Genomic DNA, 15690 nt, shown 5'->3' on the forward strand with positions numbered 1-15690 from the left:
ATTAGTATCCCTTCCTGTGTAATTCGAATGAAGATAGATTTTAGTTTTGCGTACTTTGTTGGCAAATAAACGTTTTTTCGTTTAGATGCGTCGTAATTAATCACTCAGGCCTTCGTGATTAGATTACTACGCATCTGAACTCAAAACCGTATTTGCCAACAAAGCACGCAAAATCCCAGTTTAAATATCAGTTAAATTGAATAAAACATATTATAAATAAAAGTTTTCCCAAGTTTTGGGAAGATTCATCAAGTTGCAGGTGAGAAGAGATCATTTTAAACTATTCGAATTTATATTTAGTTCTGGTAGCCTCTAATTGGGGTCATGCGTAACCGTTTGAAGACCATGCAGATTTGGTGTTTTGGGTTTTAACGCCGTTTTTCAACAGTATTTCGGTTACGTAATGGCAGGCAGGTAACTTAAACCGGCGTTCCAGGATTCTGTATCAGTACAAACCTGTTCTTCGCAAATAACTGCAAACTTCCAAACATTAATCAGAGGTAGACGATGAATGATTTCAGACACAATGTCTTTTATCAAAATTGTCACAGAGAATATATGCCTTGTCTGGGGATTAAAATCCGTAGATCTGCGCTCTCATTACAAAGCTAAGCTCGCTCAAATTTGGTGTAATTCAAACCAGTAGTTTCAGAAAAGTTTATAAAGCAAAACTGTTGATGCTGCAGGACAGTCCATCCACCTATACACTTATGCTTTGGTGATTCTGATCACAGGGTTTGACTTTAATAACAGCATATTTGCCCAGTGCCAGTGGAAAATGTAAGTAGCAAGTAGCAAGAACTGAAATGGAAATGATGGGGGGGGGGGGAGGGGTTGTTTCATTTCATGTCAGTATATATGCATCGACAGATGTTCATACACATCATGCATCGATTGATAACATTATTACAGAGTGTGCAGTCAGTAGCCTGTTTTGCCAATCTTAATCATATGGCCATGTTTTTCATACACAGTCCTATTTATGTCTCGGCAAAATTTTGGCAAAAAGAATAAACCAGGTAGATGTATTCTTGTATTATATAATTAAAAAAAAACAAGACCCGTCTGTTGACAGCGCGCTGAACTACTCGAAGAAATGGTGGAAGTATGGGGTCAAAATATCAGAGATTTTCAGACAAAAGAAGAAGAAAAAGATAATGTACCTGTATTTGTGGATTTGGACAAGTCTTGCTCTATATGGCAATGTGTGACTATGATGTTAAGCAAGTGTTCAAAGTTTCAAAGCCATATATCAAACAGCTTAGACAAAATATGGATTGGTATGTGAAACTTAACGAATTGCTAGGTCAAACAAGAGCTGTCTGTAAGAAAGCGCGCTCCACTATTCGACGATTTGACAGTAAAATGAATTTATGTCTCAATAAGAGACCTCTACTTTAAAAGGAAGATACTCCAAGATATATTTTCAGTTTCAAGTCCTCTTAAATTATTTCAGAAAACGAAGTTTGTCAAAAAAAATTTAAGTATGGAAGGGGTATAATTTGGTCAAAAATACAAATCAAGAGTTATGGGGATTGTTACCACACATGCAGGCTAAGTTCACTTCGAAGCTCTAGGGAAGGGTAGGCTGTTGTGTAAATGATACTTACTCCCATTTGTAAAGTAACTGTCCAATCAGAAACTGGGCCCTGGAAATATGTAAAACTGTTGTTTCCCTGCACTCTGTGCGCTGTGATGAAAAACCAGGAACCAGTAAACCCTCTCTTCGACTGGAGTTGGACAAGTTCAGCTCTTCAACCGGAAAGGGAAGGTACGATTGGTGTACCAACTTATACCGTTCAAGAGGGTTATCGCGTACAGAGTTGGTCTCTACTCAACCCATGGAGGTAATATAGAGATCTCTATATTACCTCCATGCTCAACCCCAGTGCTTCCTCGTGAACTTGACCTAGAGATCATCAAGACACATTCTGACCAAGTTTAATAAAGATTGAGTTACAACTGTGGCCTCTAGAGTGTTATTAGGATTTCCCTTTGATCTGACCTAGTGGCCTAATTTTTTACCCAACATGACCCAGTTTCGAACTTGACCTAGAGATTATCAAGACAAACATTCTGACCAAGCTTCATAAAGACCGAGTCACAACTGGCATCTTGTGTTCACAGGCCTTTTCTTTGATTTGACTGGGTGACCTAGTTTTTGAACCCACATGACACAGATTCACACTTGACCTAGAGATCATCAAGACAAACATTGTGACCAAATTTCATAATGACTGGATCACAACTGTGGCCTCTAGAGTGTTCAAACGGCAAATGTTTACGGACGACGGACAAGGACCGGTCTCAAAACCTCACCTTGAGTACTTTGTGCTCAGGTGAGCTAAAAAATAACATGAAATTAATTCCAAATATACCAACTTGGTGACCTTGACCTTGGGTATAATTGACCCAGCCCCTGCAAATACTTTGTATGTTGGACAATGTCTATGTAAACTTACAGTAAGAAATAAGCAATAGTAACAAAGATATGACAGAAACAAGAGGACCATGATGGTCCTGAATCGCTCACCTCTTCCTACATGACCCAGTTTTGAGTATGACGTCGTTTTTTCTATCATTTGACATAGTGACCTAGTTTTTGAGCTCGACCTAGATATTATCAAGATGAAAATTGACCAATTTTCATGAAGATCCATTGAAATATATGGCCTCTAGAGAGGTCACAAGGTTTTTCTATTTTTAGACCTACTGACCTAGTTTTTGACCGCACGTGACCCAGTTTCGAACTTGAACTAGATATCATCAAGATGAACATTCAGACCAACTTTCATACAAATCCCATGAAAAATACGGCCTTTAGAGAGGTCACAAGGTTTTTCTATTATTTGACCTACTGACCTAGTTTTTGACGGCACGTGACCCCCTTTCAAACTTGACCTAGATATCATCAAGATGAACGTTCTGACCAATTTTCATGAAGATCTTGTGAAACATATGGCCTCTAGAGAGGTCACAAGGTTTTACTATTTTTAGACCTACTGACCTAGTTTTTGACGGCACATGACCCAGTTTCGAACTTGACCTAGATATCAAGGTGAACATTCTGACCAATTTTCATGAAGATCTTGCGAAATATATGGCCTCTAGAGAGGTCACAAGGTTTTTCTATTTTTAGACCTACTCACCTAGTTTTTCAAGGCATGTGACCCAGTTTCGAACTTGACCTAGATATCATCAAGATGAACATTGACCAACTTTCATAAAGATCCCACAAAAAATGTGACCTCTAGAGTGGTCACAAGCAAAAGTTTACGGACGCACGCCGCGCGATCACAAAAGCTCACCTTGTCACTTTGTGACAGGTGAGCTAAAAAACAAAGAGCGTCGCCAAGCAGGGCAATATATGCCCGAAGAGTTACATCAGAGGATGGGAGCAAAATTTAAAGAACTTGACTGTTGAAGTCCAAAGGACAGGAACAAAAAGAAAAAAATTAAGAAAAACCCCAACTGTACTGAAAATCCATACATGGAAGACAAAGATATGGACCGGACACGCCCATCAATGCACTATCATGAAAAATGACCTTTAACGTCTAAGTGTGACCTTGACCTTTGAGCTACAGACCTGGGTCTTCCTCGCAACACGTCGTCTAACTGTGGTACACATTCATGCCAAGTTATTTGAAAATCCATCCATGGATGACAAAGATATGGACCAGACACGAAAATTGCGGACAGACAGTTCAAAAACTATATGCCTCCGAAGTCCCTTGTACCAGCAAAAATTTGTGAACAAAAATTAAATACAAGTTCGGTCACTCTTAACCCTTATGCTGGACACGACTGTTTCTGCCTTTGCAACCAGTACAGATCATAAACAGCCTGCACATCCTTGCTTGCAGTCATGCCCTGCACTGTTCACCATTCAGTCAGTATGTTTTTGGTAAGCACCCCTTTTAACAGTTAATGGTAATGTCCAAATTGGAAGATGGACAAGTTCATTATAGAAATTTAGTAGGGTAAGAGTTTTAAAGGTCCAATACTTAGGAAAGTGAACATTTTAATTTCTTTTAAAAAGCACAGAAACTATTTCATTTTATTGGAAAATGAGTTGGTATGTAAAAATTCGAAATAAATCGCAGTATATGTACAATTATTTTTCTATGAAGTATGAAGAAAGTTAAAAAGACCTGGGGGGTCATTCTGTCGATTCATTGAAATTTCAACATAATACACATACATTTCTTTGAGTTCCAAAGACCTTCTGTAAATTCTGACCTGCCAATCTTCATTATTTAGTGTCTTGCAGAAGTCTATGCACTGGCTATGAAAAAAATTGCCAACTCACTTTCCCTTAGTAATGGACCTTTAACCAATGGCATAGATGCATTATGAGATTGGTCTCAGACATCAGTTCAAAACTACAGAGTTTTGATTATCTGCAAACAGTACAGCAACTTCAGAATTACACCTTTATGGTGAAGAAGATGGCACAAAAAACTATTCACACAATGCGATTTTTCTCTTTATTTTTCCTCTATACAACAAAGTCCTCATTTAATCTTCCTGAACAACCGTAGTCTTCTCTGAAACATAGATGCCGTCCAAAAACTTTCGGATATCCTTGTTTTTTACTGTTGTGGACTGTTGAATAAGAGCAGCTGAAAATAGAAAGAAAAAGTTTTTGTCTCTATAAGATGTATCAAGAGGAACAGACAATTCATGATGTTTGTTTGTTTGTTTTGGGTTTAACGCCGTTTTTCAACAGTATTTCAGCCATGTAACGGCCGGCAGTTAACCTAACCAGTGTTCCTGGATTCTGTACCAGTACAGACCTGTTCTCCGCAGGTAACTGCCAACTTCCCCACATGAATCAGAGGTGGAGGACTAATGATTTCAGACACAATGTCGTTTATCAAATAGTCACGGAGAACATATGCCCAACCCGAGGATCGAACTCACGACCCCGCGATCTGTAGACCGACGCTCTACCTACTGAGCTAAGCGGGCAGGTCAATTCATGACGTTTCCTCTAGAAACATATTTATTATAATTATTATTATACCATATTTCCTAAGCATAATCAAAATTATTAGTTACAATGTTTTGTAAAAAAAGAGGGCACTGAATGTCCTGTACAGCTCAAATGTCTCCAGATAACCCTCATTTAACCCTAAGCCTGCTACAATGTAAATTTCTAAAATGGAATGGTCCATCATTCAATTTAGACAGTACTGTTTATTAACTTACGGGGTGTTCAATGAAAATTTAAGGACTGAATAGCGAACAGTGAAGACCATGAGCAGCCTGCACTGTCTGTACTGGTCGCAAAGACGGATTCACTTGCCGCTAGCAGGTTAAAGGTTAATTTTAATCTGGAATATTAACATAATTTTCTGTGACTTTACCTCATGATACAATTTTCAACGCCTGAAGGTCAATTTCATCATATATTTAATGTGGAATCTTGAATGATGACAAGGTTTGTCTATGAAATGACCTAGTTACATGTTCATAGTTTGTTACCCCAAATGACTTTGTTGCTAATTTGACCTAGATTTCAAAAAGACAAACTTTCTGACAATACTTCAAGGAGACCTAGAATTAACAAGGTTTCTTCTTCTATTTCAACTTAGATGTGTCTAGATTCAAGGGTGGGGCTGGGGGTTCTGGGTCAAGTGGTCCTCAAGTTATAGATCAGAAACAGTTTTCATGCCTCAGGGCCTGTGAGCCTGACCTTTGACCTAAAATCAATAGGTTCATCTACTCTGCATGTCCAAATATCCTATGAAGTTTCAAGGTTCTTGTTTGAGTGGTTCTCAGTTGTGGATTGGAAACTGTTTTAATGTTTCAGGGCCCTGTGAGCTTGACCTTCTAACTACTGAACACAAAATTATTAAGGATCATGTTTGCCAGTAATTCTTTGGAGTTTCAAGGTTCTGGGTCAAATGGTTCTCAAGTTATTGACCTTTGAAAGAGTGACCCAAAAATCAATAGGATCATCTACACAGCATGTCCAAACATCCTTTGAAGTTTCAGATTTCTGGGAAAAGTTATTCTCAAGTTATTGATCGGAAATGGTTTTCCATGTCCTTGCCCCTGTGACCTTGAGACAGTGATCCCAAAATCAATAAGGGTCTTTTACTTTGCATGTCCAATCATCCTGTGAAGTTTCAAGGTCTTGGTAGTGTTTCTCAAATTAATGATCATAACCGTTTTGCATGTTCTTGTCCCTGGTACATTGACCTTTCACCTGACTGGCCTGATCATAGTCATCTACTCTGCATGTCCAACCCATTATCAACGTTCTAGCTAAAGTGGTTCTCGAGTTATTGATCGTTGACGGTTTTTCATGTCCAGCCCCTGTGACCTTGACCTTTGATGGAGTGAACCCAGAATCAATAGGAGTCATCTACTCCGTAAGCCCTATAACCCTATTAAGTTTGAAGGTGCTATTTCAAATGATTCTCTAGTTATTGACTGGAAATGAAGTGTGATGGACAAGGCAAAAACAATATGTGAACGCCATTGAGACAAACATTGTCAGACTATGTTCGAAACATCTGGAGTGTTCACAAATTCTGTAAGTTTTCTATTTATTGTGACTTAGTTATATATCATATCATCCAGTTTTTAACTTTAGTTGCATGAAGATGAGGTAGAAAATTTGGCCTCTTCTGTGTTAAAAAAGTTTTTGTCATTTGACCCAGTACTAAATCTGTCATGGATTTTACTGAACCAAACATTCTAACAAAGTTTTGTTTCAACAGTAAAATAGTTAATGCGGGACAACACACGACAAAAACAGCAGATAACCTTGGTCACCGAGGCAAACAAAATTGTGGGCATTTTATAAAATATTTTTAATTACCTGATCTTGACACCAATTCGATGTCATTTCCTGTCAAGTGGAACTCGTCCTTCAATCCTGGGGCAGCATTTATGGCTACACCCTCCAACATGCTTACATGTCTTGTGTACTTCTCTCCCAAGAAGTTTCTAATGGACACAGCCTTTTTGTCTTCACTGACAGAAACGTTGATGGGGAAATGGGCGTAAACAGATCTCATCTTGTACAAAAAGCCCTGAAGAAAAGACAACTCAGATGTTTTGGTGTTTATATAAAGTATTTTCAGTAGCAATCATCAGCGTGATTCCATAACTGAAAGCAGCTTTTGCATATGAAATATCTCACTATGTGGAACATCTGTGCCAAGTAAAATTAAGATCCTTTGTTGAATGACAAGTTATGGGCCCGACACAAGTGTGCATGGAGGGACAGAATGATTGACGGAAAAGCACAAACCTATGGTGGCATATATCTGCCACGAGATAGCTACTTTCTAGAGAAAGAGTTCATTTTTCTGAAAACATTTCAGCAATAAATAACATTTTCCAGATATTTTTATTTATTTCCTGAAAAAGGTTTCGTGTAAATGCCCTGAACTGACAAGAGATGCTGGGTAGCTATCACATAATATTTCAAACTTTCCAGCAAAGTTGTACATGTTTCTGAAAAGCGTTCTCACAATAATTTTTTTTTCTTTCATAAAGTTCCAAATATCAAGATAATTTTCGAGATAGACATCTAGCTAATAAATGGCAGCTGCGGGCACATACAGAAAAGGTTTCGAAATAATGATGTAAATTATCGCAATATTTCCAGGAAACCTTCGACTACTGAGATAATCTTGTCAGAAAACTTAGCTATATCAAGATAAGTTTTTGATGCATCGCAAAATCTACCTAGCTATCTCGTGGCAGAAATATGCCACCGTACAAACCTACAGTTCAAGAAACTGCTTTTCAAGAAGAACCATAGCCAGTGTTTTTTTTTAACTGATTGGAAATTGGGCTGGCACCTTTACAACTGGGAAAATCCGTCGTAAAACTCCTAAACTGGGAATTGTTAAAAGCCTATCAAAATGTCACATTTAAGAAAAACAAGAGCACCGCCTGCGGGTGCCATCACTCGTCTGCATGTGCTGGCTAATATGCAAGTAAGAGTTACAGTTCAGATTTTCCAAGTACAAAAGAGCCATAATTCTTACAAAATGCATGTTAGAAGTTCTTTGCCTATATAGTCCCCTAATGATGATAAACAAGTGTGCAAAGTTTCAAAGCTGTAGCTCTTATAGTTTTTGAGAAAAGGCAGACAAACAAACATTTTAACCAAAACAAGAGGGCCATGAAGGCCCTGTATCGCTCACCTGACCTATTGACCTAAAGATCATCAAGATCAACATTCTGACCAAGTTTCATTAAGATATGGTCATAAATGTAGCCTCTAAAGTGTTAACTAGCTTTTCCTTTGATTTGACCCGGTGACCTAGTTTTTGCCCCCACATGACCCAGATTCGACCTTGACCTAAAGATCATCAAGATTAACATTCTGATTAAGTTTCATGAAGATACAGTCATAAATCTGGCCTCTAGAGTCTTAACAAGCTTTTCCTTTGATTTGACCTAGTGACCTACTTTTTTAACACACCTGACCCAGATTTAAACTTGACCTATAGATCATCAAGATTAACATTCTGACCAAGTTTCATTAAGATATGTCATAAATGTGGCCTCTAAAGTGTTAACTAACTATTCCTTTTATTTGACCCCCGTGACCTAGTTTTTGACCCGACATGACCCAGATTCGAACTTGACCTAAAGACCATCAAGTTTAACATTCTGACTAAGTTTCATGAAGATATAGTCAAAAATGTGGCCTCTAGAGTGTTAACAAGCTTTTCCTTTGATATGACCTAGTGACCTAGTTTTTGACTCCATCTGACCCAGATTTAAACTTGACCTAAAGATTATCAAGATTAACATTCTGACCAAGTTTCATTTAGATATGGTCATAAACGTGGCCTCTACAGTGTTAATTAGCTTTTCCTTTGATTTGACCCGGTGACCTAGTTTTTGACCCGACATGACCCAGATTCAAAATTGCCCTAAAGATCATCAAGTTTAACATTCTGACTAAGTTTCATGAAGATATAGTCATAAATGTGGCCTCTAGAGTGTTAACAAGCTTTTCCTTTGATATGACCTAGTGACCTAGTTTTTGACCCCACCTGACCCAGATTTGAACTTGAGCTATAGATCATCAAGATTTGACAAAGTTTCATTAAGGTATGGTCATAAATGTGGCCTCTAGTGTAAACTAGCTTTTCATTTGATTTGGCTTGGTGACCTAGTTTTTTATCCTACATGACCCAGATTCAAACTGGACCTTAAGATCATCAATATTAACAATCTGACCAAGTTTCATGAAGATACAGTCATAAATGCGGCTTCAACAGTGTTAACAAGCTTTTCCTTTGATTTGACCTGGTGACCTAGTTTATGATCCCAGATAACCAAATATCGAACTCGTCCAAGATTTTATTAAGGGTAACATTCTGACCAAGTTTCATTAAGATTGGGCCAAAAATGTGACCTCTAGAGTGTTAACAAGCTTTTTCTTTGATTTGACCTGGTGACCTAGTTTTTGACCCCAGATGACCCAATATCGAACTCGTCCAAGATTTTATTGAGGGTAACATCCTGACCAAATTTCATTAAGATTGGGCCAAAATTGTGACCTCTAGAGTGTTAACAAGCTTTTCCTTTGATTTGACCTGATGACCTAGTTTTTGACCCCAGATGACTTAATATCGAACTCGTCCAAGATTTTATTGAGGGTAACATTCTGGACCAAGTTTCATTAAGATTGGGCCAAAATGTGACCTCTAGAGTGTTAACAAGCTTTTCCTTTGATTTGACCTGATGACCTAGTTTTTGATCCCAGATGACCCGATATCGAACTCATCCAAGATTTTATTGAGGGTAACATTCTGACCAAGTTTCATTAAGATTGGGTCAAAAATGTGACCTCTAGAGTGTTAACAGTCAAATTGTTGACGACGGACGGACGGACGGACGGACGACGGACGACGACGGACGCCGGACACAGGGTGATCACTAAAGCTCACCTTTGAGCACTTCGTGCTCAGGTGAGCTAAAAATCAGTACAAAAAAGGGCCAAAATTCATACAAAATGCATATAATAGTTATGGTTCTTGGCCTACACAGTCTCCTAATGATGATGAACGAGCATGCAAAGTTTCAAAGCTGTAGCTCTTATAATTTTTTCGATGCATCTCTGCCGATGAAAGGAAGACTGACTATACCTTAGTAACACCCTTGAACATGTTCTCAATGTGACTGCAGACTGTGTTGACAGCAGCAAGTTCCTTGCGCTTGCCGAACCACTTGATGACCTTGATTTTCTTTTTGCCATCCATCTGGATATCTACTGCCAAATGCTTGAATGTTCTGGACAGGGAGCCTCTTGGGCCTTTCACCATTACCTTTCTGGAGCGAACTTTAACTTCAACTGTCAAAAGGCAAAAAGAATTATATAATTTGGGTATTAAAATAAACAGCATTAGAAATGACAGATCTTAAAATAAGACACCTTGTTAAACATCTTTATCCACCTACAATCTTTAAAAGAATTTCTAATTATTGTGATTTATTTCTCAGAATTACATAACAAGAGGACCATGATGGTCCTGAATCGCTCACCTATCCCCAAATGACCCAGTGTTCAACTGAGTATGACGTCGTTATTTCTATTATTTGACATAGTGACCTAGTTTTTGAGCACATGTGACCTAGATATCATCAAGATAAAAAATTCTGACCAATTTTCATGAAGATCCATTGAAAAATATGGCCTCTAGAGAGGTCACAAGGTTTTTCTATTATTTGACCTAATGACCTAGTTTTTGAAGGCACGTGACCCACTTTTAAACTTGACCTAGATATCATCAAGGTGAACATTCTCACCAATTTTCATGAAGATCTCGTGAAAAATATGGCCTCTAGAGAGGTCACAAGGTTTTTCTATTTTTCGACCTACTGACCAAGTTTTTGACCGCACATGACCCAGTTACGAACCTGACCTAGATATCATCAAGCTGAACATTCTCACCAATTTTCATGAAGATCCATTGAGAAATATGGCCTCTAGAGAGGTCACAAGGTTTTTTCTATTTTTAGACCTACTGACCTAGTTTTTGACCCCACGTGACCCAGTTTCCAATTTGACTTAGATATCATCAAGATGAACATACTGACCAATATTCATGAAGATCTCATGAAAAATATGGTCTTTAGAGAGGTCACAAGGTTTTTCTATTTTTAGATCTACTGACCTAATTTTTAAACCCACGTGACCCAGTTTCGAACTTGACCTAGATATCTTCAAGGTAAACATTCTGACCAATTTTCATGAAGATCCATTGAAAAATATCGCCTCTAGAGAGGTCACAAGGTTTTCCTATTTTTAGACCTACTGACCTAGTTTTTGACCGCACGTGACCCAGTTTCGAACTTGACCTAGATATCATCAAGGTAAACATTCTGACCAATTTTCATGAAAATCCATTGAGAAATATGGCCTCTAGAGAGGTCACAAGGTTTTTCTATTTTTAGATCTACTGACCTAGTTTTTGATCCCACAAGACCCAGTTTCGAACTTGACCTAGATATCATCAAGGTGAACATTCTGACCAATATTCATGAAGATCTCATGAAAAATATGGCCTCTAGAGGTCACAAGGTTTTTCTATTTTTAGATCTACTGACCTAGTTTTTAACCCCACGTGACCCAGTTTCGAACTTCACCTAGATATCATCAAGATGAACATTCTGACCAATTTTCATGAAGATCCATTGAGAAATATGGTCTCTAGAGAGGTCACAAGGTTTTTCTATTTTTAGACCTAATGACCTAGTTTTTGACCCTACGTGACCCAGTTTCGAACTTGACCTAGATATCATCAAGATAAACATTCTGACCAATATTCATGAAGATCTCATGAAAAATATGGCCTTTAAAGAGGTCACAAGGTTTTTCTATTTTTAGACCTAATGACCTAGTTTTTGACCCCACGTGACCCAGTTTCGAACTTGACCTAGATATCATCAAGGTGAACATTCTGACCAATTTTCATGAAGATCTTTTGAAATATATGGCCTCTAGAGAGGTCACAAGGTTTTTCTATTTTTAGACCTACTGACCTAGTTTTTGATGGCACATGACCCAGTTTGGAACTTGACCTAGATATCATCAAGATGAACATTCTGACCAACTTTCATAAAGATCCCATGAAAAATAAGACCTCTAGAGTGGTCACAAGCAAAAGTTTACGGACGCACGGACGACGGACACCGCGCGATCACAAAAGCTCACCTTGTCTCTTTGTGACAGGTGAGCTAAAAACAGTACAACAGATATAAATGTAGAAATCTAAATCTATTGTCCCAGAGCACTAAATCTATTTCAACATTTTTGGCATGGCATAGAAAAATCTTACTGTTTTCTCTAGTAGTTACAAGGAAGCCAACTTGTGCCAAACAATCCTGTTTGTGGAGATTAAACGAAATCCATTCTGTACAAAATTTCTCAAAATACATATTCATTTGCTACCTACATTTACACAAACTTCAGTTATTTCAATAGGATAACTTGCACCCCAATGTTAGTTTTAAGAATACAATCCTTTTTGGCATCCTTTCTTCATATGAAACATCTACAAATGCACTCTAGACCACTATATACTTCACTACATATTACTGTATTTATCCATCTTACAATTTTATTCCTTGAAATTACGTTCAATAAGTTTACAATACAAACCTCCATCAGGAACCTCAATAGTCTGTGTTGTTAGAAGAGTCTTCATATTTCCTGAAAATATATATGCAAGAATAAAGTTTTTCTTATGACTCATAAGTGATACTGCATAATTTTTGCACAGGTCAATATCTCTAAGGGCTCCTTGTACAACATAGGAAGGACCTTTTCTGTGGTGAACCTTCTGCTATGATTCTATGCGGTGATTTTTAAATTGCATTTTAACTATTAAAAAACAAAAATATTAGTGAAATTTTAAGACACCTGGAAAGAATATCCATTTTTTCCTTCCATTCAATTGATATTAAAGTGAATATACGGCAAAACACAAGTTTGTCACTGTTTTTAAACAACGCATCTTAAAGTTCACACACATTTTACATGGCTCCGCTTCAAGTCACGTGATCAATAACATCCAACCGCACTGTCAGCTGTACAGAGTGTAATGGCAGACATGTTAATCAATACAGCGAGGTAGCCAAATGAAACATAGTGTTTATGCTTTATTTAAATTATTAACTTATTTTACTGTTATGCAGGGGTGGCGAAATCTGATTTTGAATTGCTTGTCTGTTCTTGTCAATTGCTATTTTGTACTTGTCCGTATGATAGTCATATAGTAAATTCTGGTAAAATTTCACTTGTCTGTACAAGCTTTGGGACAACCTGGGCAATACGGACAATTGAATTTGCCATCCCTGTTAAATGTATAAACCATAAAATGATTCAGTTTTGTTTTATGATTTCATCGTTTCAAGTATATTGCCTGATCATGTTTTTACCTAAATCTATTTTCACCACAGAAAAGTCTTTACTGGTTTTGACGTAAAGAGAGGGATTCTGGCATTTTGCCCTATCACCAAATTATCTCGGAAATAATTTGGACTAAAATTCGTCCTAGCTTTACTCATTTGGCTTACGGGGATAACTTATTTTATGATCTGATATTTTATAGTTGTCATCCCTCTATGCCTTAGCCGTATCTGCATTTTACTGTTAGGCAAAACAAAGACTTTAAAAAATCCAAAAAAAATCATAATATGCTGGTCAGACTTACTTGCTTTAATAAATTAAACATTATTATTCATGTAGAAACTTCATATGGGTTCAATTTAATCCATAATTTTAAATAAGAGACTTAAATCCGCGAAAATATGTGACAGGTGCGAGGAGATATCTACCCGGACACCAGTTTCAATAACAGCAGACTGCCAATATGACTAAATTACAGAAATAAAACACAAAATATACATTCATAAAATGTCAGCGAGGCAAGTTTATGCTTTAATGTCAACATAATGTCAGCTAAATACTTAGGCATAACCATTTCCAAAGATCTAAACTGGTCCAAACACATTGACAATGTCACCTCCAAAGCAACTTCCACTCTTCGCTTCATACAACGAAATGTCAAAACTGATAATAAAAAGGTCAAAATTGCTGCCTATAACACCTATGTCCGCCCTCAACTTGAGTACTGTTCAAGCGTCTGGCATCCTTGGCAAAAAACCCTCACTAGCAAAGTCGAAAATGTCCAACGGTCAGCTGCTAGGTACGTCATGTATGACTACAGTTACACCAGTAGTGTTACACAAATGCTGAAAACCTTAGAATGGAATACACTCCAATATAGAAGGTTACACAATTCATTAGTAATGTTTTATAAAATAAGGCCCCAGACAGTTGCAGTCGACCAATCTCATCTTATTCCAACTAGAAACCTAAATTACTTAATCCCCATGTCTCACACTCAGTACTTTTCTAACTCCTACTTCCCTAGGACCATCCGACTCTGGAACTCCCTACCAACTTATGTTAAATCTAGCCCCAGTCTCAGTATCTTTAGAGAGAGGCTGGCGGTGGTCAGTATGTAATTCTGTTGCCTCTGTCCCATTTTAACTGTAGCATACTGTCTTTTTAGCATTTATTCTTTTAACATTGTAACATATCAGTTCTTTAACAACTGTTTCTCTGACAGCGCCGCCCAGTGATAGTCGGGAATCGACGGTTGGGTGAAAGATGTAGATGTAGAGATGTAGATAATTTCATTATCAGAGATGTAATCATTACAAATACCTTGTACATGTACCAGAAAACGTTCCCAACGGATTTTAAAATTTGGGGATTTCCTAACCGTACGTGACGGAGACAGCGGCAGTCAAAAGTTATCATGGGTATCAAGACATTACACCTCCGAGACAATACACCCTTTGACTTTACACCTCCCTTATTTGAGTAAAGTCCTAGGGTGTATTGTCCCAGAGGTGTAAAGACCTAAGTCTTACCATGCTGTCCCTAAACGTCCTATTTATTTGGACTAAAATACGTCCATACTAATGGTTGGCATAATTTAACCAGAGAAATGATGTTCATGATAGTTGCTACACTATAAACTAAATGGAATTTGCAACAGAGTAGGGTAATTCTCTCAACACAAGCCAAGTCACAGATAATAATTCTCTTACTTTCAAAAATGACATTTCATGTTAAATCAGCAAATCGTTTGTAGGAAAAAAATCAACAGTTCAAAGTAAGGTATATTGGTTATAAACGGGGCGATTTTATTGTTATTTTTAAGTGGTTCTAGTTCAGATGTACAGAGATTTTCTAGAGCTGTACAATATTTACCACTTTCGTTAGTGGTCCACACCGGAAAAGGAAGTAAACTGTTCGGTGTACGTGGAAATTTTATTTCGTGAGAGTGGATACCCTTTCGCCAACAAGACAACTAATTTAAGTAATTAGCCTGATTATATAATAAAATTCCCCTAATTCATACTATTTTCACCATTTTTAACACTAGCATTAATAAATTTATCCATACAGATCACGTTTTCTAACCCAGTTGCGGTTTTATATGTAAACTGCATTTTTGATGATGTATCATATATTTCGGATAAGTGGGGTCTCCACTCGGAGACTGGCATACAGTCCTTCTGTATGTTTAGAGGTTAAATATCTTTGTATCAATTTAGTTTATGCTGATATTGTTTGTTCTTTGTGATAATCAGTTTCATATATATTGGTATAATCTGCAACTGTCT

The 15690-nt window shown here is 37.5% G+C and overlaps 1 protein-coding gene across 1 annotated transcript; it reads right to left on the reverse strand.

Moving 5' to 3' along the window:
* Nucleotides 1–4476: 4476 nt before the first annotated feature.
* LOC123557825 (60S ribosomal protein L9-like) lies at nucleotides 4477–15376 on the reverse strand. Its single transcript, XM_045349534.2, has 5 exons — nucleotides 15275–15376; nucleotides 12650–12700; nucleotides 10134–10339; nucleotides 6836–7049; nucleotides 4477–4625 (listed from the first exon to the last, which is right to left on the reverse strand). Exons 2-5 carry the CDS (start codon nucleotides 12693–12695, stop codon nucleotides 4522–4524), a joined length of 570 nt encoding a protein of 189 aa, XP_045205469.1. The 5' UTR covers nucleotides 12696–12700; nucleotides 15275–15376; the 3' UTR covers nucleotides 4477–4521.
* Between the last annotated feature and the right edge of the window lie 314 nt (nucleotides 15377–15690).

Source organism: Mercenaria mercenaria, chromosome 5 (genome assembly GCF_021730395.1).
Source record: "Mercenaria mercenaria strain notata chromosome 5, MADL_Memer_1, whole genome shotgun sequence".
Taxonomy (NCBI): Eukaryota; Metazoa; Mollusca; class Bivalvia; order Venerida; family Veneridae; genus Mercenaria; species Mercenaria mercenaria.